At 41.6% G+C, this 25,347-nt stretch overlaps 1 protein-coding gene across 1 annotated transcript in view; it reads right to left on the minus strand.

Moving 5' to 3' along the window:
• Nucleotides 1-25,124, minus strand: part of SLC6A11 (solute carrier family 6 member 11) — a 133,761-nt gene extending 108,637 nt beyond the window's left edge. Inside the window, exons 1-4 of the mRNA XM_045832397.1 lie at nt 24,823-25,124; nt 21,626-21,760; nt 21,362-21,502; nt 17,866-17,956 (exon numbers count right to left, since the gene is read on the minus strand). Of these exons, the coding sequence (XP_045688353.1) occupies nt 17,866-17,956; nt 21,362-21,502; nt 21,626-21,760; nt 24,823-25,069 (614 nt within the window). The 5' untranslated portion in view covers nt 25,070-25,124. The remainder of the gene's footprint in view (nt 1-17,865; nt 17,957-21,361; nt 21,503-21,625; nt 21,761-24,822) is intronic.
• Nucleotides 25,125-25,347: the final 223 nt, after the last annotated feature.

Below are 25,347 nucleotides of genomic sequence, written 5' to 3' on the forward strand. Positions count from 1 at the left end.
AGACAGCCTTCTGTGAACCAGGAAATGAGTCCTCATCAGACAGGGAACCTGTCAGCACCTTGATTTTGAACTTGATTTTGAACAACTTTGTTGTTTAAGCACCTAGTCAATGGTATTTTGTTATAGTGGCCTGAACAGATTAAGACACATTTATAAGTGAAATATAATAGCCCCTCCTATTTACAGAGAATACATTCTGAAACACTCAATGACTGCCTGAAATCATGGATAGCAGCAAACCTACTCGTACTATGTTTTTTTCTATATATACATATCTATGATAAAGATTAATTTATAAATCAGGCATGGTAAGACATTAACAATAACTAATAATAAAACATAACTACAATACACTGTCAGAAGTTATATAAATGTTTCTCTCAAAATGTATTATTGTACTACACTAATCCTTATTGTGATGATGTGAGATGATGCAATGCCTACATGATGAGATGAGGTGAATGACGCAGGCACTGGGATGTGGTGTTAGGCTGCTATAGGGGTTACTTGAACACAAGTAACCCCCATAGTAGGGGTTCATTGTGTTCACTGCAATGCTGAGACAATCGATCTGACAACTGAGACAGCTAGAAAGTGACTAGTGGGCAGGGAGCGTTACAGTGTGGATACACTGGACAAAGAGATGATTCATGTCCTGGGCAGTAGAGAACAGGATCACACAAGATTTCATGATGCTACCCAGAATAGTGTACAATTTAAAACTTATAAGTTGTCATTTCTGGAATTTTCCATTTAATATTTTCAGACCATGCCTGATATGGGTAACTGAAATCATGGAAAGCAAAACCACAGATAAAGGGGGACTACTGCATAATCTGAAACACAAACATATCACATTTATATATCTGTTGTATTTTAATTGTTTACAACATTCACAATTTTTGCAATCAGTTAAATATTAAACAAAATAAAAATGACACAACACCCTGCTCAGGCAACAAAGTGCTAATTCGGACCTGCTTTGGTGCACATCCTGAGAGCTCTAAGGGGCTGCCCAGGCCCATTCCCTTGCAATGAATCTCTGTTGTGGCAGAGCCATCTACATCCTCAGCTGGACCTCCTCTCCGTTCTCCCTTAATCAGGACCTGGTGCTTCCTTGGTGGGGAGGATTAAGCAAGAAGAAGCCTCTCTGAGATGCAAGCTCCTCTGTCCGTTCCTGGCAGCACATACAAGGAGAAGCAGCCCCAGAGAGCAGGGCCTTCTGGGGAAACTGTGGCTGCCTGAGGGGCAGTGGGAGCCAAGGAGGCTGGCTTTGTGTTCTGAGTATATTGGGTGCAATCCCTCACTTCTCCAAAATTACATTCGAATAATGGGAAAATGGAGATTTTTTTCCTCTTTATCTCAAAAGGCTGGTTAAAAAACTAAGTAAATTAATGTTAACAAAAATAATTTGTAAAATAAATAATGATTACTAAGGTGAAACCAGAGCTGTAAATGGTATTTGTCACTCACATAGGAGGATCATTATAATCAATGACAACTTATTCAGAGACCCCATGGTTCCTATTTTTTGTTAGTATCAAATAATCATGTTCCTGGTTTTTAATTTTTAAAAATTCAAATAGTACAAAAAAGTATAAAGCTAAAAGTAAAACTCTCTTTCTACTCCCCCCATCCCATTCTCAGGTGATCACCAAAGTTAATAGTTTCTCATGTATCTCTCCAGAAACATTCTATGGGAATAAGGCATATACATGTATTTTTATATACACAATATTATAGTCAACATTCTATACTTGCCTTTTCACTTAATTTTATCCTAGAGATATTTTCTATATCAATACCTTTTCTGCCTAATTCCTTTTTAGCAGCTGTTGCAGGAATATACCATAGTTTATCTAATCAGCATCATATTTAAGAACATATTACATGTGTCTTTTTTTGTTAATGATCACAAACAGTGTTACCATCAACAAGCTGTTCATAACTAGTGTGGTCACGCCTGTAGAATAGTTTCAGAAGTGGATTTTGGGAGACAAAGCATATGTGCAGCCCAGGTCCTGAGGGTTATTGATAAGAAGATGTCTACTGATATCTAAAAGCCATGAGAGTTTGCACATTCAGAGGGAGCCTCCCATCGTCCCTTCTCAGGAAAAGCCCACCGAGGAAGTGTGTAGATAGAGATATCCTAGTGCATGTGGGTAGCTGCAAAGGCATTAAGAGATCAGAGGGACAGTTCTTTTCTCACCTTGGTACATAGCATGGCCAAGCAGAATTACCATTGTCCTTACAAGATTGATTCTGCCCATCTTCTCCAGTAGGTAAGGGCACCACTCCCCACATAACCTCCCTTCTCTCCAGGAAGACATCTCCGCTTCAGGTATCTGGATGAAGCAAGTACCCCACTATCCCTGCCCCTGCCCCTCTGACAGCCTGGGGATGCCTTATGCCCAGACCTAATCATATTACTCCACAGACGCTACAGCCTCTGAAGGCATCCCACAGGATCATTTCAAGCCTTTTAAAAAATACCAAGGTCCTTCATGCCTGGCTCCAGGCCCACTGGCTGCCTGCTAGTCCCCAAACATCCTCCCACTTCAGGGTCATTGTCCTTCCTGCTCTCTCAGCCTCAGAGTTTGTCCCTGATATCTGTGTGGCTGGATCCCTTATTTCCTCAGGTCCCTGCTCAAATGCCACCTCTCCAGAGAGGCCCTCCCTGACCATGTGACACTTTTTACTCCATTTTTGCTTTTTCTTCAGGAGACCAATCCCAAGTCAACCTAATGCTTTCTGCTTATTTGGTTTGTCTGTGTTGTCAGCTTCACCAGGGCGAATCTGTTTTATTCACATTGTATCCCAGAATCTACAATGATGCTTGACATATAGTAGGTGCTCAATAAAGATTTGTGACTGACCAGAAACTCTAGCTCCTGTCTCCCTCCTCAGCAAAGTTCTCCACCATTCCTCAGGATCTAGAGGCAGTAGCACTGCAGGTAAATCTCAACAAACAACTTTAGCTCTTCTGAGCTGGTCTATGCTGTTTTCTCTACCTGGCATGCTTCTCATTCACTCCATCATTGATCACATGAACTTCTATCCATCCTGCAAAACCCAGCTAAACACTGTCAACTGCATGAAGCCTTCATCAAAGCTCAGACATCTGGGCTTCCTCATCTTGGCTCCATGCAAGTATCATACAAATAATGTTGCCTTATATTTCAAAAACTATTTATTTATTTTAGTTTTTTACATCCAGCTTTCCCCACCAGGCTGTATGCTACTTCAGGAACAGAATGCACCTCCCTCATCTTCCCGGCTACTGATAAGGTGCTCAGAATGCACTAAGTGCTCAAAAAATGTTGAAAGAACATTCAAGGGAAGAAAATACACTAAGAGAGTTCTCTAGGTCCACCGTGAGAGGCAAACAGACCTGGCTGGGCCTTCCTTAAGAATGTTGAGAAGTACTCATGTAGATGCTCAAAGACCTGAATAAAGTTTTCCTTGTAAAATTAGCTACCATATACTAAAAATGTACCACATGCAAGGCATATAGGTCTCATCTGATGCTCTTGGCAACCCTGAGAGTTAGGTCCTATGACCATCACATTTTCAGAGGACCAGACAGAGGCTCAGGGAGGCTATCTAAGCTGCCCAGGGTTGTGCACTGGGTGAGTGGAGGAAGCATGACTTACACTGAGCTCCAGAACTTGTTGGCTGAAGTCACGCTGTGGCTATGAATAGGGTGATATATTGGGGGTGGGGCAATCTAAACTAGCAGAAGTAGACAGTGTCACACAGTCTTGGGTCTTGGCTTAGGGAAAGGGTCTGGGGGACAACTTCCGACCCTGTGGTCAGCACATAGGCCAACTCTGCATAAGACTCAGCCATGAATCTGCCCTGACAGAGGTAGGGGCTGAACAAGGCACTGAGCCTCCATACTTGGGTACCCCACGTACAACCCATTAAAATTCTTACTACACATTTTCTCCTTTCATCCTCACAGCAATCTGAAGAGGTTGGCAAGGTAGGGAATAAGGCTAACCCCCATCCCACAAATGGTAGGGTCCATCATGAACATTCTCTTTCTGCCTTTAGAGTCTTCCCAAAAGGTTTAAGCTGTGCTGGGCTTGGTACCAGTGAGGACTTCTTTAATCCTCACCTCAACCTTACAGGTAGATGCTGTCATCATTTACAATCTATAGTCAAGAAAACTTAAATGCCAAGGGGTTAAGAAACGTTCATTCATTTATTCATTCTTCCACTCGTCCATTTAAACTACTATTTATTGAGCACCTAGAATGTGCTGGCAAGATCATAGTGAATAAAACAGAATAGTCCTTGGTGGCATGGGGCTTTACACTCTAATGGAGGGAGAAAGAAAACAGGTAAATGAAGACGTGAGGATTTCAGATAAGTACTATGAAGACAATAAAACAGAGTGATGTGGGTTTAAAGGGACAGGTGCTGATTCAGCTGAACATCAGGGAGGACTTCCCAAATGACATCTGATTAAGGCTCAATGATAAGGAGCCAGCCACACAAAGATCTGGGGAGGAATCTTCTAAACAAAGGGAACAAAAGCCTGAGATGGAGGCTGGGACAAGCACAGTACAGACAAAGGACAGAAAGAAGGCCAGTGCAGAGGAAGAAAGTGGGCAGTGGGTAGGGGAGTCAGAGAAAGGCAGGGACCAGCAGGGTTTCACTCCTGCTCCTCTGCCTCCCCAGTTTCACATCCAAAGAAAATCAATTCAAGTGGTCATGTGATCTAGAAATAAACAAATTTTCAAAAGCTCCTCCAATGTGCACAAACATTTTGAACAAAGATATGGAATTGAATACTCCTTCAAGCTTAATTCAGGCCAAGCACACAATATGTGCTCAATAAAATTTGTTGAATAGACACCATACAAAAGTGATTTCAACTGTATACATAGTGAATGTGAACTTGCTCACAAAACCCTTGACTAAAGGGATTCAAGGGCCTGAGAAAGGGAAGTGAAAACAGACCAAAGCCCATCTGATGTTACAATGCTGGTACCATACATAATAGCACTCAATCCCACCAGAGGACACAGACTCAAAATTTATAACTGCAAACATTTAGATAAATGCATGGATACCAGATGCATAATGAGATAATAAGGGAAATCAAGATGGCCTAATTTTCAAATCTGAAATTAGGAAGATAGACCACCTCTACTCCAAAAGGCCTCCTGCCCAAGCTAGAATCCAGGACTGATTCACTGGCTAAACCAGTAATTTTAATTATACCCGGAAAAGGAAAATGGACCTTCAAGAAGGGGAATGGAAGGGGCCAGGTACCTAAGGTCTAGGTGAAGCCATGGCTGGCCATGGGCAGGGAAGCAGCACCTCGTAAAGGATTTTATGGAAATCTGTGCAGGCTTGTCTAACCTCTGTTTCTAGAGGACTAGAATCTCATCTTACACTTCCACCTCCTTCAAAAATGTACAGTGTCCTTCCCACATGCCCCAGGAGCCCAGAAATTTGCCAAATGAATGAACATGCAGACAGCCAATGCAGTCTACTCTGACCAAGCAGTGTGGCCCGGAATGGGGTCCCACAGTTAGAGGAAGTGAAAAAAAAGACAAAAGGAGCCCACAGAAGATGTGACAGAGGTGGGGTATCTGTGAGCCAGCCACTCAGGGAAACAGCACACAGAACAGGAGAAGAAACGTTTTGAGGAAGTCTGATCCAATACTTAAGGGGCTGTACATAAGAAAGATATAAGGCCTGTTCTTCCCAAAGCTCCAGAAGTCAACTGTCACCTGAATTTAAGGAAGAACTTCCTCCTAGCAAAGTATTTGTCAGACTGTGTTTAGTGTAATGCCAGCATTCAGGGTGTGAGGGGAGGGGAAAGATTCCACATGATTTCATTGGAAAATACATATGGGAATTTGGATTAATCAAAAATAACAGATGTTCTTACTGAAGGGCATAGCTTTCAACCTTCTCAAATTTACATGGCCCCAAATTGTTTTTCATAGGATGCTATACACATCTCCCAGACTCTCTACATTCCAAACTCTTCTCTGGGGAAAAGATGAATTAGAGCTGTCCAATGAAAGCATCCTTTGAAGGGGTGAGTTGTCACACCAGCATTGGAGCACTTTTTGGATATAGAATTCAACACTGGGTAGATGACATAGATACAATATGAATACAAAACTAGAACCACGGGTTCATTCTCCCATGGACTTTCATCTTGAATGATCAAAGTCACAGGCAAAAAGGTACAGTATAGATATTGTAAAGGGATCTTGGAACTAATCAGTGCTGTCACTGGAGAGCTGAGTGACAAGATGACTTCTTACCAGAGCCCAGTTTGACTCTTTTTACATAGTATTTTCAAGAAAATATTGCCTGCCTGCCTTCCCTCCTCTCATGCATCTATCCACTCTGTAATCATTCACTGGGAGCCTTCCATAAACCACCAGTGGTAAATGAAACTACAAAAGGTGCTACTTCATGACTGCCTAAAGGGAACTCAGACAATAAATAAACACAAAGCATAAATAATGATTTGATTGAGGTTTTTCATGTATGTTACAAAGGAAATGAATGGTGCAAAACAACAGTAAATTACAGACAACTTTTCCAGTTTGGGATTTCAGGAGTGGTTCTCTAAGGGAGCACAGGGACTATGTTTTATAGATCCTCAATATGCAGGTCCAAAAGAAGTCTATGTGACAGTCCTCTGAGAAACCATTGCCTGATGGGGTTAAAAAAGGCCACACAGGTCCACCCTCTCCCCCACAGCAGTCTCCTCTCTATCACGATATTGTGTGGATCCTCTATTGGAGACTATGGCTCATTGAGTCTGGGAAGGGCTGGAGAACCTGCATTTCTAACCAAGTGATTCTAATGTTGCAACTATGCAGACCACATTTCAATATCACTATTCCATTGGGCATTTTAAAGGACCTCAGTATGTGTAGAGCTATACCATGTCTATGCACAGAAGCTGAAGCATAGAGATGTCAGTTTTCCTCAAATTAACCTGTAAGTTCAATACACTCCCAACCGAAATTCCCATGCTGTTTTGCTCTTTATTGTTGTTGTTGTTGTTGTTGTTTTAACTTGACAAGCTGATTCTAAAATTTAGAAGATTAAAATAATTTTGGAAAAGAACAAAGTGAAGGACAGGCCTTACCAGCTCAAGGCTTACAATGAAACTATAGGTATAATATCAACACACAATTAGCAAAAGAGACCAATTGAGCAGAACAGAGAATCCCAAAACAGACTTGTGGTTTTAGGAAAACAATATATGAAAGATGGCAGTACCAATCAGTACAGAAATGATGAACAATTCAGTAAATACTGCTGGAGAAATTGATTGTTTATATTTAAAAAACTGGATTCAGACCTCATGTCATATGCAAAAATAAAATTCCAGGTATACATTATTCACAAATGTGAAAAAAGAAAACTACAAATCTGTTAGAAGAAAACACAGAATTTTTTTTACAATTTGGGGTAAGGACATAGGTCTTAAGTATGACACCAACTGTACAAACCAAAAAGATTGACAAATTTGACTTTAATAAAATTGAATCTCCTATGTGCCATAAATAAATAAGAAAAGCCATACACTATGAAAAGATATTTGCAGCATAGATACTAATATCTAGAATGTATTGTGTTGGCCAAAAAGCCTGTATGGTTTTTTTCCCATAAAATAAAAATCACATTTTTTTATCTTCACCAATAACTTTATTGATTTGGATATTTTGACTATGTCAGCTATCTCCCACATGGTATAACATCGATTGTTCTCAATTAATGTCTTTTTTTTAAGATTTTATTTATTTAGGCCAGAGGGACTAACTTCACAGGTCTGGGGTGCAGCCAAGGCTTCGTGGTTTTCAAAGTTATTCCCTGGCCAATTCTAATGTGCAGATGAGTTTCCAAACTACTACTTTGGTCCCTTCTGTTATCAAGGCTGCCTGAGCTGCTAAAATTACCCTTAAGAGTTATTTTTCTTTCTTTTTAATAAAAGATTTTTAAAAAGTTAACTAATGGGAAGAAAAAAGATGGCGGCTTTACTCTAGGCAGAGGGTTTCTCGGCTTCTGTGAAGAGGAAGGAAACTCACAGATCGGTGGAGAAACAGAGCAAGTGGCCTAGGTTACTGAATCATTTTTGAAAGCAGGACATCAAAAATTATTGTGATCATTGAAAAACCAGATGGTAAGGAGACTGCTTCAGGACAAAAGGGACCCAGGGATCAGTGCAGGGACCAGGGGATTGCAGTCCCCAGGCCCGGTGCTCCTGGGTCTGCCTCAGGGCTCCTGGGAGAGGGGAGTCACTGCTCCCTCCCCGAATATGGGGGTTGAGCAACACCAAGGGTGAACTTGTTGCTTGAAGGCACAGAGAGTCCAGCTGGACTGAGGGGAAAAAAATCACCCAGCGTCTGTGAACACCCACCCAGAGCCGTGGGAGATGTGAGTACCTCCAGCCAGCAGGACCAGGGGCGCCCTGGAAGAGCGCCCACACCCCTAGCCTGGTAGGAATGTGGATCGGTGGAAAACCCAGAGATCACAGCCCCGTTCCAGGAAAGGGCGCGGGTGTTCTCAGGTTTCTGGAGCCTGTGGTGCTGAACTGTGGAAGCGCAAGCCCCATCGGGAATCCTGACTCTTGCGCAGTGAACCCTGAAGGGATGTGGCGCTTAGGGCATTCCTAGAGCCCGAAACTCAAAAATTTGGTGGATGGGCGTGCCCTTTTACAATTCCCAGAGAGGGCACAGTGAATCCAAATATGTCAAGGATACCTCCTGAGATCATAGAGCTGGAACCCTGCAGGGATCCCGGAGTCCGGAAGAACTCGGCAGTGAGCTCCAGAGAGTAAGTGTGCTCGGGAGCACCCAGGGTACCTGAGAGACTTGCTGAGATTTGGCTGGGAAGAGTGATAAGCATTTCAAAGGTCCCTCAGCCAGCTGAAGCCAGCAAGATCAGAAAAACTGGTCTGGCCAGTTAGAAACCAACAAGAGGTTTTTTTTGTTTGGTTTGGTTTGGTTTGGTTTGGTTTTTGTGGCTGTTGTTGATTCATTGATTTTATCTTGTGTTTTAAGTGACATTATATTTTTCAATTCTTATTATTTTTATATCTCTCAATCCCTTATGTTTCTCTTCCATTCATCCTAGTATTATTCCTCCCACTCCAAATTTATCTCTCCTACACTCCATCTTCTGCTTTTTTCCTTTTTTTTTTGATCTTGCAAGTTACTGTAAATTTGTACTATCTCTCACTTTTTTTACTTTTTTATTTTAATAGTATTTTGGTATTCTTTTTCTTTCTGTATAATCTTCTTTGCTTGGCTGGTTATACTGTCATTTGATAGGTTCCCCCGGGTATCTCAGTCACAATGTGTTGATAATTTACTATCGTTCATTTGTGTTCCATTAATACACCTCTCAAGGTTCTATACTCCCTATTCTTGTTAACTAGATCTCATTGATTCTACCACAAGACTGTTGCTTTACTATTACTGTTAATAAGACCTAGTTCATACAATTGTAAATACTACTCAATACCCCTACCTAATCTCAGCCCACTTTGCAATTTCCTGAACTATACTATTGTGGGGTTTGTCTCTATTCTTTTACACACTACTCCTATTTACTAATCTTTATTCCAACCCTACCTTAGAATCTGACCTCCCACAGCCTCACAGCTTTCTAGATCCAACTAACAATCCTCTCATCCCCAATAAGAGTCTTACCTTCTTTCTATCCTTTCTAAAACATGGATAGTGGGGTGGAGGATCACAGTTTACACGATAAGGAGCCAAAGGATAACCCATCTCTTCTCTACTGGCTGCTAATGTAAATATCATAGTATACTGTTTTGCTGTCTTAAACCATTTTGCCTTACTCCTACAACTAATCACAAAAGAGAGTAGGGGCAAGTTGTGAACACCAGGATACATGAAGGAGACTGCACCACTGAATCTCACAAGTATTCTACCACAGAAGTTCACACCATAATTACAGGGAACCAGAACAGATCAATTTAAGAAACAGAGGCTAACAAGAAGAAACCCACGAACAATGAGAAAACAAAGAAACAATCCCCAATTGAAGGGAAATGAGGAAGCCTCAGGAAAAATGCTAAATGAAATAGAGACAACTCAACTATCAGATAGTGAGTTCAAAACAATGATTATCAGGAAGTTCAATGAACTCACAATGAGCTATCAGAAACTAGAGGGAAACTACAACAATCTCACTGCAAACTATATAAACATGAAAAAGGAAAGAGAAACTCTCAACAAGGGCCAAGAGGAAATGAAGAATACAATTTCTGAACTGAAGAACACAGTAGAAGGAATGAAAAGCAGGATTGATGAAGCAGAAGATCAGATTAGCAAGCTAGAGGACAAAGTAGAAAACAACACCCAGAAAGAGCAAGAAAAGGAAAAGAGGCTCAGAAAGAATGAAGAGGGATTAAGAGAAATGCAAGACAATATGAAACATAATAATATCCGTATAATAGGGATACCAGAAGGAGAAGAAGAAGAGCAAGGGATTGAAAACTTATTTGAAAAAGTAGTGAAGGAAAACTTCCCTAATTTGATGAGAGAAAAAGTCACACAAATCCAGGAAACACAGAGTCCCAATCAAGAGGAACCCAAAAAGGCCCACCTCAAGACACATCATAATTAAAATGGCAAAATTTCAAGACAAAGAGAGAATCTTAAAGGCAGCAAGGGAGAAACAGGAAGTAACATACAAGGGAGCCCCAATAAGGCTAACAGCTGACTTCTCAATGGAAACACTTCAAACCAGAAGAGAATGGCAAGAAATACTCCAAGCAATAAGAACCAGAGGTCTGCAACCAAGGCTACTTTATCCAGCAAGGCTCTCAATCAAGATAGAAGGCCAAATAAGAAGCTTCCCAGACAAAAGAAGTCTAAAAGAATACACCTCCACCAAACCAGCTCTGCAAGAGATTCTAAAGGGACTGCTTTAAGCAAGGGAAGGAAAAGAGAGAGAGAGAGGAACACATGTACATAAAAGACAATGAATAAGTACCTATCAATAATAACCTTGAATGTAAATGGATTAACTGCTCCAATCAAAAGACATAGAATAGCTGAATGGATAAGAAAAAATGACCCACATATATGCTGCCTACAAGTAGTCCCACCTCAGGATAAAAGACCTGCACAGGCTGAAAGTGAAGGGCTGCAAAACAAATCTTCCAAGCAAATGGACAGGAAAAAAGAGCTGGGGTAGCAATACTCATATCAGACAAAATAGACTTCCAAAAAAGGTCCATAAAGAGAGACCCAGAAGGTCACTTCATAATACTCAAGGGAAGAATCCACCATGAAGACATAAACATTGTAAATATATATGCACCCAACATAAGAGCACCCAAATACATAAAGAAAATCTTAGAGGACTTCAAGAAAGATATGGACAACAACACAATTATAGTGGGGGATTTTAACACCCCACTGTCAAAAATGGACAGATCTTCCAAACAAAATATCAACAAAGACATTGTGGCATTGAACAATACCCTTGATGAAATGGACTTTACTGATATATACAGAGCCCTCCATCCAAAAGAAGCTAAATATACATTCTTTTCAAATGTACACGGAACATTTTCAAAGATTGACCACATGATAGGACACAAAACAAGCCTCAAGAATTTCAAGAAAATTGAAATCATACCAAGCATTTTCTCGGATCACAAGGGACTGAAGCTAGAAACCAACCCCAAGGAAAAAAAACCAAAACACTCAAAATCATGGAGATTAAGTAACATGCTATTAAACAATGAATGGGTCAAGAATGATATTAGGGAAGAAATCAAAAGGTTTCTGGAAACAAATGAAAATGAACTCACAACAACCCAAAACTTATGGGACACAGCCAAGGCAGTCCTGAGAGGGAAGTTCATAGCGATACAGGCCCACCTAAAAAGGTTAGAAACATTCCAAACAAACAACCTAACCCTACATCTACAAGAACTCGAGGAGCAACAACAAAGACAGCCCAGAGCAAGCAGAAAGAAGGAAATAACCAAGATCAGAGCAGAATTAAATGACATAGAGACTAAAAGCACAATTCTAAGGATCAATGAATCCAAGAGCTGGTTCTTTGAAAAGATAAACAAAATCGACAAGCCTTTAAGCAGACTCATCAAGAAAAAAAAGAGAAGACCCAAATAAACACAATCAGAAATGAAAGAGGAGAGATTACAACAGATACCACAGAAATACAAAGGATTGTAAGAAATTACTACAAAGAACAGTATGCCAAGAAATTTGAAAACCTAGGTGAAATGAACAACTTTCTAGAAAAATATAATCTTCCAAAACTCAATGAAAAAGCAGAAAGCCTGAACAGACCAATAACAACAAAAGAAATTGAAGCAGTAATCAAAGAACTCCCAACACACAAAAGCCCTGGGCCAGATGGTTTCACAGGAGAATTCTACAGAGCATTTAAGGAAGAGCTAACCCCTACCCTTCACAGACTATTCCAAAAAATCCAAAAAGATGGGAGACTCCCAAACTCTTTTTATGAGGCCAGCAACATCCTAATTCCAAAACCAGATAAAGACACAACAAAGAAAGAAAACTTCAGGCCAATTATCATTGATGAACACTGACCCTAAAATCCTCAACAAAATACTGGCAAACTGCATCCAACAATACATTAAAAAGATCATACACTATGACGAAGTGGGATTCATTCCAGGGATGCAAGGATGGTACAATATTTGCAAATTAGTAAATGTAATACATCACATAAACAAAAGCAAAAACAAAAACCACATGATCATATCAATAGATGCAGAAAAAAGCATTTGATAAGGTACAGCACCCATTCATGATAAAAACACTCAGCAAAGTGAGAATAGAGGGAGCATTCCTCAACATAATAAAAGCCAAATATGAGAGACCTACAGCAAACATCATACTCAATGGGCAAAAATTAAAATCTTTTCCACTAAGATCAGGAACAAGACAAGGCTTTCACCACTTTCACCACTTCTATTCAATATAGTACTGGAAGTTTTAACCACAGCAATCAGACAAGAAAAAGAAATAAAAGGCATCCAAATCGGAAAGGAGGAAACAAAACTGTCACTGTTTGCAGATGACATGATAGTGTACATAGAAAATCCTATAGACTCCACCAAAAAACTGCTTGACCTAATACATGAATTTGGCAAAACAGCGGGATATAAAGTCAATATCCAGAAATCAAAGGCATTTCTGCACACCAACAATGAAACAGCAGGAGCAGAGATCAAGGGAAAAAATCCCATTTGAAATAGCAAAAAGAAAAATAAAATATCTAGGAATAAACCTAACCAAAGAGGTAAAAGACCTGTATTCAGAAAACTACATAACACTCAGGAAAGAAATCAAGGAAGACACAAACAAATGGAAACATATACCGTGTTCATGGATTGGAAGAATTAATGTCATCAAAATGTCCATACTACCAAAAGCAATTTACACATTCAATGCAATTCCTATTAAAGTACCAATGGCATACTTCACAGACATAAAACAAACACTTCAAAAATTTATATGGAATCATAAATCACCCCGAATAGCTGCTGCAATTTTGAGAAAGAAGAGTAAAGTAGGAGGGATCACAATACCTGACACTAAACTATACTACAAGGCCATTGTAATCAAAACAGCCTGGTACTGGCATAAAAACAGGCACATAGACCAATGGAACAGAACAGAGAGCCCAGAAATAAACCCAAGTCTCTATGGTCAATTAATATTTGACAAAGGAGGCAGCAACATAAAATGGAGTAAAAATAGCCTCTAAAACAAATGGTGTTGGGAGAACTGGACAGCCACGTGCAAAAAAATGAAACTTGAGCACCAACTTACACCATATACAAAAATAAATTCAAGGTGGATAAAAGACTTAAATATAAAATGTGACACCATTAAAGTCCTAGAGGAGAACGTAGGCAGGAAAATCTCAGATATTTCACACAGAAACTTTTTTACTGACGTGTCCCCTAGAGCAAGGGACATAAAGGAAAGAATAAACAAATGGGACCTCATCAAAATTAAAAGCTTCTGCACAGCTAAAGAAAACAGTATCAAAATTAAAAGAGAACCAACTGTATGGGAAAACATATTTGCCAATGATACCTCAGACAAGAGTTTAATCTCCAAAATACATAAAGAACTTACACGACTGCACTCTAAGAAGACAAGGAATCCAATTAAAAAATGGGCAAAGGACTTGAACAGACACTTCTCCAAGGAGGACATACAGAAAATCCAAAGACACATGAAACGATGTTCAATATTGCTAGCTATCAGAGAGATGCAAATTAAAACCACAATGAGATACCACTTCACACCAGTCAGAATGGCCATCATAAACAAAGCAACAAACAACAAATGTTGGAGAGGTTGTGGAGAAAAGGGGTCCCTAGTGCACTGTAGGTGGGGCTGCAGACTGGTACAACCACTATGGAAAGCAGTATGGAACTGCCTCAGAAAACTCAAAATGGATCTGCGTTTTGACCCTGCAATTCCACTGCTGGGACTCTATCCTAAGAATACTAAAACACCAATACAAAAGAACCTATGCATCCTAATGTTCATAGCAGCACAATTTACAATAGCTAGATGCTGGAAGCAACCAAGATGCCCATCAGTAAATGAATGGATCAAAAAACTATGGTACATTTACACAATGGAATTCTATGCAGCAGAAAGAAAGAAGGAGCTCCTACCCTTTGCAACAGCTTGGATGGAGCTGGAAAACATTATGCTAAGCGAAACAAGCCAGGCAGTGAAAGACAAATACCATATGATCTCACCTTTAACAGAAACCTAAACAACAAAACAAAGAAACAAGCAAAATATAACCAAAGTTACTGAAATAGGGGACAGTCTGACAGTGACCAGAGGGGAGAGAAGAGGGAACTTCAGGGGAGAATGGGAAGGGTTTACAGGAACAAATTTAAAGGACACATGGACAAAAGCTAGGGGGAGGGTGGTAATGGAAGGGAAGTGGGGAAGGTTGGGTGGGTGGGCTGGATTGGGAGTAAAAGGGAGAAAACTGTATTTGAACAATGATTAAAATAAAATTTAAAAAAGTTAACTAATGTAAAAAAAGATTTTATTTATTTATTTTTAGAGAGGGAAGGGAGGGAGGGAGGGAGGGAGAGAGAGAGAGAGAGAGAGAGAGAGAGAGGGAGAAACATCAATGTGCGGTTGCTGGGGGTTATGGCCTGCAACCCAGGCATGTATCCTGGCTTGAATTGAACCTGCGACACTTAGGTTCGCAGCCCGTACTCAATCCACTGAGCTACGCAAGCCAGGGTTTAATTAATGTCTTGATTTGATCACTATGAACTTGAATTCATCTACCTGACCATGGAGCATTATCCAGCAAGAAATCTCTAGCAGGAAATTTTGCAAACCATTTTTGACATGTTCAATCAGTCACAGCACTTTCTCCATACACTGCACAATTTTTTTGTGTTTCAGTTGAATGTTTACCTTTTTTTAAATAATAAAGCATGATATGCCAAAAATGTTACGTATTTTCTTCTATCTTCAATATTAAACTTGCTACACAAAAATTCACCAATTTTGATAATTTTTTAAAAAATGGTGGAAAGGGGAGGGAATTTCAGGGGAAAAGGGGAAGGGTTTGCAGGAACAAGTATAAAGGACACGTGGACAATAATAAGGGGGGGGTGGAAATGGGAGGGAGGCAGGGAGGGCTGGGATGGGGGTAAAAGGCAGAAAACTGTGCTAGAACAACAATTAAAATTTTAAAAATGCACACTGATATGACAGCTATCACAAAGCAACCTAACAAAATTGTTTTGAATGAAGTTAAAGATAACTAAGAACTACTAGAGCCATCTTATGGAAAAAAAATTGAAACAACTTTTTGGCCAATCCAATATCAAGATTTTGTACCTATGAGAGAAGACAAGCTATCCAAAGAGAAAAGGATATAAGTAGGAAGTTTACAGATGAAGACACTCAAGTAGAGAATAAAAAATGTGAATAGATTTTCGACCTCCCAAGTAAATAGAAGAATGCATATTTAAAATAATGGGATATCATTTCATACCCATTACACTGCAAAACTTAACTCTGACCAGACCAAGTGCTATCTAGTATGTACAGCAGTAGAAATTCTCACACACTCTTGTTTGGGAAAAAAATTAAGAGTAGTCTTTTTGAGAAGCAATTTGACGTTATCTGCAAAAAAATAATAATGCATGCACCCTACCACCCAGCAATTTCACTCTTAGGTATATGGCCCAGAAATGTTCACACATGCACACAAAGAAGCACAGGAAAGACATTCACTCAGTGTGCTTAGTAATAGTGGGAAACGAGACATAGTCTAAGTGTCTATCCAGAGGAGCTGGCTGATACAATGTAGTCCATTTATACACTAAAATACTATATAACAGGAAAAAAATGAAGGAACCAAAGCTACATGTATCAATAGAGATACATCTTAAAATCAATATTGAGCAAAGAAACAACATTGTAAAACATATAAGTAATGGGTACCATTAATATAAAACTTTAAAACATGCAAGAAAGACCTCGGTATTATTTGGGATTTATCTATACATACAGCATACACATGAGATTGATAAATATAAATTCAGTATAATGACTTTTAGAGAGGCAAGGAAAATAAAAATCACTAATAAAACCACTGCCCCTCTGCTACTATTACTCAGCATTAGGGGAGGGAGGGTCTTCAATGAACCAGACTTTTTTCAGATGAAAAAGCCTCAGAAGGCATTTAGCCAGCCTATGACCCACAAAGAAAACCTCTTCAGTACTTGAGAAAGGCATCCATCTACCATTACTAGACACTCCTAAGTCAGCTCGATCATGCACAGTTGTGCAGGTTGACACTGCACAATTCTGGAGCCCACAGTTCACAGTGTTAATGACATCCCGCTAGGGTTGTACAGTGAACAAACAATATGTGACAGCCATGTTAGCCCCAGGTCATATATGTCTTTGGAATGCTGGTGAAAAATGCCCATCTCCTGGAAAATATCCACCTCCAGGGGCATCAAACTCATCTTCACCAGGGGCCACATCAGTCTTATGGTTGCCTTTGAAGGGCCAAATGTAATTTTAGGACTGTATAAATATAACTACTCCTTAACTAGGGGCAAGGAGATGGACATTGCTGCCAGGTAGAAACAAGGTACCAGGCCGGATGAAACAAGGTAGAGGGCCAGATTCAGCCTGTGGGCCTTGTGTTTGCCACCTGTGACCTACACAATTACTGCCTCTACTGTCCATGAATTCAGACACCTCCCCAACAATGATCAGCAGCAGCCTTACACACTGGCCAACACTTCTGGAGATGAGTGCTCACAACCTTCAGAAGTACTTATAGACAATGATGTGAGACTATGCTTTCCTTTAACCACACTTGAAACCTGCCTCTCAATAACCTCTTATCTATTAAAGTTCATCTATGTCAGCTACTGAAAGAAAGCTAACCTGCCCCCCAGAGATTTCTGCTTTCCAGGCTAAATATGTATGCTCTTGACTTAGCTTTTTGCAAACATCTTTTCTTTTGTTAAAAATGAATTTTTTAAACTGTCCATCATTTTACCATGCACCTCTAGCCCTAATAAGCAGTTAGGCATGCTGACATGTCAACAAAGACCAAGAAAGCATTTTTCTCAGCTATCCCTTTGGGAAACCTCTAAAGAGCTCCCCTCTGTCTTCCAATGCTGTCAAATGCCCACGGAAGCCAGAAGGTGCAAGACTGGAAGAAAGGTTATGCTTTTTCCATGGGCAAGGGCACTATTAACTGAGCAGAACCAGGATGGAGCCCCCACAGACCAAGGGAGATAAGCCATATTCCACTTACTCCCAGAACTCCATGACGGGAGAGGTGGCGTTCTGCAGAGACACATGGCTGTGGTTGCTCACGTTCAGTTTCTGGAACTCCACACAATTCTCTACAGTGGAAACAAGACAAGAAATACAAGATTAACTTCTGAAAGGGCCAGATCTTGGACAACATTCAAAGCTGATGGAGCAATGAGGCAATTTCACCTCACCGTTCCACGGTTCCAAGTAAACATGCCCCAAAGAACACAGGGGTAAAATCAATAACTTACAAACAGTTTGAGAGGCTTGGTCTCATTCAAACTGAAGGAAAAGTTTTGGGGGCAGGGTACCTTTTCTATCTCATTCTCACTCAGTGTGCCCTATCAAACTCTTTCTTCCTGCTTTGTTCTCAAACCTCCTTTCCTTTTTTCCACGTCCCTGTCAAAAGCCTGCCCATACATTTACTTGTCCTGCTTGGTGGCCCTGGCAGTAATGAGGGTGGCATAAATACATGATGATTGGATGAAATGACAGCCTGTGTGTGCAAAGAATCCCTAGTTGTTATCATTTTTTCATAATTCCCTCCCTCAATCAATCAATCAAAGAAAGGAATTACTGAATGTCTCTTCTCATTTCAGGAAACTTGATGACCAAGGGAAATTTGAAGCTCAAGTAAAAACATCTAAGTGTTTACCCTTTAAGGCCCAAATCAACTGGTATACCCCTCCTCCCTGATCTCCCTAACCTGAATTCTAAGAAAGAATTTAAAGGCCCTCCAAGGCACCACTTTTTCCAATTCCCTTTATTCTGAAGAGGAGGAATCTAAGGATCACAAGTTTTCAAGGGACCTCACAAGTCACCAGCCAGTTAGAGGCAGAAAGCAGAATCATCCCCAGCCAAGGTTCCATCTCCTTTTCCACAGTCATTGTCCAGTTCTGTCTGCCACCATGAGACCTGTGCCTCTTTTAGCACCCCCTTCTGTTTACAAAGTCACCTTGGCCACTGCATACTAAGCTCAAGAGCAGGGCCTCCTTCATCCACTCATCCAGAGCCCCTGTGCCTTGCACAGTGGCTGCCATGGAGCCAGTGTTCAGCTTCACTACAGCCCTTCTCACACATACATGAATCCTCCGAACTATATCTGCAATCTCCAGGGGCAGAAAGCACCTCCTATCTGTGTTGTTGCACACATCTCCAGTGTTCACACACCTTTAGAAAATGGAGACTTCAAACAAGAGGAAGAAAAGTTTTGCAGTCCGCTGGGGAAAATTCTCCCAGTTTTCTGCCTGCTTCCCACCCCACTTGGCAAGTGCTCATCATATTCTGAATGGAGGTGATTTGTGGGACCCACAAAAGTCCTGAGAGGAGTCTGGACACTTGATATTATAGGTAAAAGGTACAGATGTGCCCTGTGCCTTTTTCTGGAAAGAGGAGCCCTTGGCTTTTATCAGGTTCTCTAGAATTATGTTTCTCAAAGCTTTCCCTAGAGTAAAAAATTTCTCAGACACCCAAGTTTGACAAAGTATTTTTATTAAGATGGTCATTAATCATGTACAAATAAACAATGAGTTATAAAGTCTTTGTAATTATAGCATTCATACAACTATAAAAGAGAATTAAATTTACCAATTAAATACCAGCTAAACTAGAGACACAGTACAACTCAAATTGATAGCATAAAGTAGGTGTGTAAGATAATGCCATTTCGTAATATTAATGGATTTCAACAGAAAAATAGACTGACAAGTAGGAGGTGGAGTCTATTGGGTTCAACTTGCCTATTCTTTAATGCGCTATTTGAGACTCAACTCTAACACAATTTTTCTCTGTTCACACTTTTGCAAAACCTTTATTCCTACTGAAACTTCATTTAGTACTAATGTACACTTTATGAATTAAATTTCCCTGCTTTTTTTCCCTTGGCTGCCATCATCCTATTTACCAAGAATACATCTTCAATCGTAAACACACATGAAGTGAGGCACTAAAATCTGACTGTCCTCAGTTACAAGGTGGTTGTACAGATGATCCAGAACATGTGCATATTTCTAGAATATCCTCAGATTAAATGTACACAATTAAATTATCATAGAGGGCTTACAGGCCTCCAAGAATATGTCCTTCAATTTTAGTATGATAAGCATCTGTATGAGGTCCCTGGCCAAAGAAAGGTTAAGAACCAGTGCCCTAAAGAGAGACAATGAAACCTCCATAAAATGTAACAGGCGAGAGAGCAGGGCAAAGCTATGCATGGCTAGAAACTGGTTTATAGAACTTTCTAGGCCTGATGCCTATTGTTTCTTCTGATGACCGACATACCACCCAATCTTAGGATACTTCAGCCTTCAGGATGACAGGTCATTTCTAGGGACAACCTAGCCACATGGTTGATGAATAGCTTAAAGCAGGGGTGTCAAACTCATTTTCACCAGGGACCACATTGGCCTCATGGTTGCCTTCAAAGGGCCAAATGTAATTTTACTGTATAAATGTAACTACTCTTTAACAGTTAAGTGAGAGTTCAACACTGCAGCCAAGTAGAAATGAGGCACCAGGCTGGATAAAACAAGGTGGAGAGCCAGATTTGGCCCACAGGCCTTGTGTTTGCCACCTGTGGCTTAAAGCATGCATGCCAGTTTCAGTCAAAAGGTGCTGGAGCACTGCTAAGAAGGGCTCTGAGGCCAAGACTAGACTCAAAAGGAAAGAGTTCTATAATCGAATGGCAATGTCTGCTCTAAGCACAACACAACCATGGATAGGAGCTGGCACATATTTGTCTTCTCTAGATTATATTTAGTCCTGATAGGATGACAAATTGAAAAGCAAATAGTATATTAGTATCTAAAGTAATCTAAAAACGTATTCATTCAAGCAGCACAGTGGGGTAATGGATTCAAATATCTACCTGGGTTGGACAGGTAAAGTAAGTAAGCAGAGGGACTGGATGAGAACTATGTGGCCTCATCTGAGGGCAACAGCCACTTCTCTGCTGCAGCCATTGCTGCCAAGCAAGAATGTGGGAATGTGGGTCTGGTGTTGCCAGATCTTTTCAGTTTTCCAAGAAGAGCTGGAAATCTGGGTTTTCATGTGAAGTCTACTGATTTTGCAGAAGTTTGGGCAATCAAACACATTTTTGATATTTGCTGGTCACTGACCTAAAGCCTAATTAGCTTCCTATTTGCAACCCCTGAGCCAATCTAACCTTTATTTATGAAGGAAAATCCAATACCTAGAAATGGGGCTGAAATTGGAGCCTGAATCCCTCATACCTCAACTCTTGTCCCAAAAGACTCAATCTCTATATTTGGCAAAGTGAGGAAAAAGCATCCTTATCACCTACCCATGCCAATTCCTCAGCCAGGGCTCAGCTCAGTCTTCAGGGCTGCGACCCACAGAATGGACCCAGACCTAGTACAAAACTGACCTCCAGTTTCAGTGGAATCTGGGTCACATAGAGAGGCCAGGGGCCAGGACTGGTCTCTAGGACAAAGATACACCCTCAATTCCAGAGAAACCCTCCCTCAGGACCATACCTGTGTTCCACTCATGCCCACAGGTGGCCCAGGGGAGCTCAGTGGTGAAGCAGTTGCTCAGGTAGAAAATGGCCCATGCCAAGATGATGATGTAGTACACATTTAGATGGGCTTCGATCACCTGTGTTGCATAGCCAATGCCTGAAAGAACAAGCAAAGCGACTGATTGGAATCTCTGCTCACCTTACATAAATAGCCTCAGCTACTCTTCACACCCTGACATCATCCAGTTATCATTTTATTTTCTGATTAACTCAATCTTACCTTCAAATAAAGGGCAAACTTTTCTCCAACATGTAATGCCACCTTCACTCGTGAATTGTCCCAGAGCTGTTTCCAGGAAAAAGACAGGAATCCCACAACAAATAAAAAACACCACATAGGGAATCAAGAATGCCCCTGCAAGAATGTAAAATAAGGAAATGGGGTTAAAATTGCCCCCACCATTTTATATTCAGCACAAGAAATCTTTATTAAGTACTTACTATGAGCAAGACAAAATATCCTCTAAGCTTGAGTTCAGGTTGCCATGATGAGGACCAGAGTCAGAAAATGTGGCCCTGGGTTTGCACCCTCTGCTACCCACTACCATCAGTAATCTACCTCTCCTCTCCCTGCCTCACTTCTTCCTCTGTAGTGTGAGGCTTTACCCAATATCTGCACTGCTTATCTCACAGAATGATTGTGTGGATAAGATGATAATATAAAATAAAATGTTTTATTTGTTTGATTCTTTTATTTCTACATTTCACCCTCTAGCACAGGTGAAGTTCATTCCCTCCCTGCATGCTGCATCCTTCTTTTTTTATTCTAAAGTAACTTCAAAAGGCCAGGTGAGGGGCCCCCTTCTTACTTACTTTGGCAGTGACCTGCAAAATATCTTTTCCATAAAGAAAAGCATTCTTAAGGAAGTATGCAATGTGCAATCAGGTCCTGATACCCGAGGCCCAGGCATGAAGTTGAGTTATAAGGAATCTGCAGAGAGAATCTGTTCAGAAAGGCTGGCCTTGGATCAACCGGAGAAAAGACCACCATAAGCCTTATTACTCCTATCTTGAAACACAATACCCACTGCCTGTGCCTTTCTGTGAAATAAATTAGATAACTGAGGTGAGCATGTGCTATTACAACCAGAAGGAATTTTTCCAAATCCCTCATTCTCTCTCTCTTTAATAACAAAGCATGAAAACATGCCATTCCCCATCATCTGATCTCACAAGTGAAGGCTTTAACTGAAATTGCTTTTTGCTAAATGAAGTTTCTAACTGCAGGATCAATAGCAACAATTTTGATCAATCCTGATAGTAGACCCATATCTACCAGGTTTTGAGAGGCTTTTAGATTTTCTGGGCAAGACACTATTTTCAAAGTTTCACATTTGGAAAGAAATTCTTTAAACTACTATTGGGATCTATGAGTAGAGCTGTGTGGATATTTTTTTAAAAGGTAAACTGTTGATAAGCAGATACCCCAACTATATTAGAAGGCAAAAAGCATGTGAAAGGGGACAAACGGGTCTGTTTTTGCATTTAACCTAAAACAAGCTGCAGCAGCTTCCCTAATATGCTGTAATTTACTTGTGAATCCTCTAACAGGGGTGTCCAACCAGCTATGAATATGCCCCAATACAAGATTGTAAATTTACTTCAAACATTATGAGATTATTTTGTGATTAGCTGTCACAATGTGTTTTATGTGTGGTCCAAGACAGCTCTTCTTCCAATGTGGCCCAGAGACACCAAAAGGTTGGACAATCCCGCTAGAACCTAACAAATGACACTTTTTGAAAGCCTTTCGGTCTATGTATCCACAAAGCTAGTAATTCCTTAAGGTAACCAGCTCAATTAAAGCAGGATATCTGTATACCCAATGGAGACTCTTGGCAAGTTAAAGAAAAAAAAAATCCTCATTTTAAAACTACTCACTACAAATTTTTTAATCTGTGGCAGACTTTATAATTAATCCAACTTACCTTGTTTCTGTTTTTAGGAATGCTTTTAGTTTTGGCATAAAAATTTCCTGCACAAAAAATTATGCTAAAACAATTTTTGTTTGGGACTATCCTAAAGAACTTCCACAGGTTTGTAAGCAGACATGGAAGCTTACAAAAGCTGAATCTGCAAAGAGAGGTGGGATTCACAGCTGAGGGTGCAGGATACATTCAGGGTCCTGGAGTCCACTCCCTCTCTGCCTGTTGCCAAGCCAACAACACCAGTGGCCACTTCATTGCTAGTGTAAAGCAGGCTTGGAGCAGCCAGTGCCTTCAGAATGAATGTCTACAAAGAAAGAGTTCAGGCCAAGCAGTACCTTCTTGCTCTCCCTGCAGCTGCTCACACAGGAAGTCCTGCTCCACACAGCCTAACAGCCTGGTCCCTGCCAGCCAACTCTAAAGCTACCTTCACTGAAATCTGGGGATCTGCTGGGGGGTGGGGGGAGGGCAGAGAAATGGCAAGACAGGAATACATAGATACAGGCTTTTCCTTGGGGAAACTATGCCACCCACTAAGGTTTCATAAGGTCCCCTGCCTTGGATCCGCTGGCTGTTCTCATGATAACGACAGGTGGGGGTTCCTAAAGTCTAGAGTCCATTCCCTGAACCAAGAAATTTGAGGATTCACTGCTGCACTCCACCAAACTTATTTGGATATTTTGTCACTACAAAGAATCATCTCATCACCTTCCTTTCCAAGGCCCCTACCCTTAGTCTCTAAGCGTCTCCTAAATGTTTAATCAGTGTTGTTGCTATTTGTTGTGGGTGACTGAGACCAGTAAAAGAAACTGCTTGGTGCCAATTCTTCCACCAGAGTGGCCCAAAAAGAGGTCCTAGAAAGGGCCTTAAGATCAAATGAAAGACTGGGCAGAAAATCAAACAGCAGTGCCTAAACGAAAAGTTCTGCCTGTAGTCGGTCTAATTCCAATATAAAACAAGGCCTTTAGTGTCACAACGCCATCGTTATCACTTATTGAACGGCTTCTCTGAACCTTAGATTCCTCATCTGCACAATGGGTGAGGTGACTCTTAAGGATGAAATGGGAAGCTCAGTACGGAGCCTGGCAGTTCAGTAAGTGCTCAAAATCGAACCCCTTTTCTTCACGGCGGTTTCCAGTTAGGAAAGCTTAGGCTCAAAGGGGCTGTCTCCTGCTCCCAAAAGCAGTGCAGATCACACATGAAACGGGTCCTGCTCTGGTCCACCTAGAGCACAACACACCTGGTGGACAAATCCTCACGTGCCAGCAGGCGGCACATTTAGGTGCGAAGAGCACGTGCGCATGCGCAATGGGAAAGTGAGGCTAGCCAGGGTAAGCTCGCGCTCCAGGTGGTCTGGAGCGGGAATTCTCCGGAGGGTCCCGCTACACACTGGCGCGGGAGGGGTGTCGCCTTCACCCCTAGCTTCCCCGCCCCCAACGGGCTGGTTTTCTCTCCCTGCGTCCTCCCCAGTGCCGCCGGCCGGCTGACTCACCTCCTCCGTTCTTGTAACACAGGTAAGGAAAGCGCCACACATTACCAAGCCCGATAATCTCCCCGGCCACGCTCAGCACGAACTCCACCTTGTTGTTCCAGTGGCCGCGCTCGTGGACTGCCTTGTCGCGCCTGTCACGCGGGTCGCGCGCGGTCACCGCGCCTTCGCCGCCCCCCGGCGCCTCAGACTCCCGCGTCTCCTCAGCTGCCTTCCCGTTACCCAGAGGCAGCGCCTTCTCCGTCGTCATGGCCGCGCTGGCTGCCTCGTGCGCCGGGCCGGCTCTGCGCCGCCGCCCCGGGCGGGCTAGCTTTTCAGGCGGCGAGAGCGGGAGGGAGGAGGAAGCAGGGGGTGGAGCTGAGGAGCCGACCCGGCCCGGCGGCGGCAACGGGACGCGGCGCTGCGGCCCGGCCCTCAGGGCGCCCACGCCGCCTCCGCTGGGCTCGGCCCAGGAGCCGGCAAGCACCTCACGCGCGCCGAGAGTGTTGCGCGTGCCGAGCACCTTGCAGCGCCTTGCACGCCTGAGCA

This window comes from Phyllostomus hastatus, unplaced genomic scaffold (assembly GCF_019186645.2).
Source record: "Phyllostomus hastatus isolate PE091 unplaced genomic scaffold, TTU_PhHast_1.1 phas_contig_16, whole genome shotgun sequence".
NCBI classification, from domain to species: Eukaryota; Metazoa; Chordata; class Mammalia; order Chiroptera; family Phyllostomidae; genus Phyllostomus; species Phyllostomus hastatus.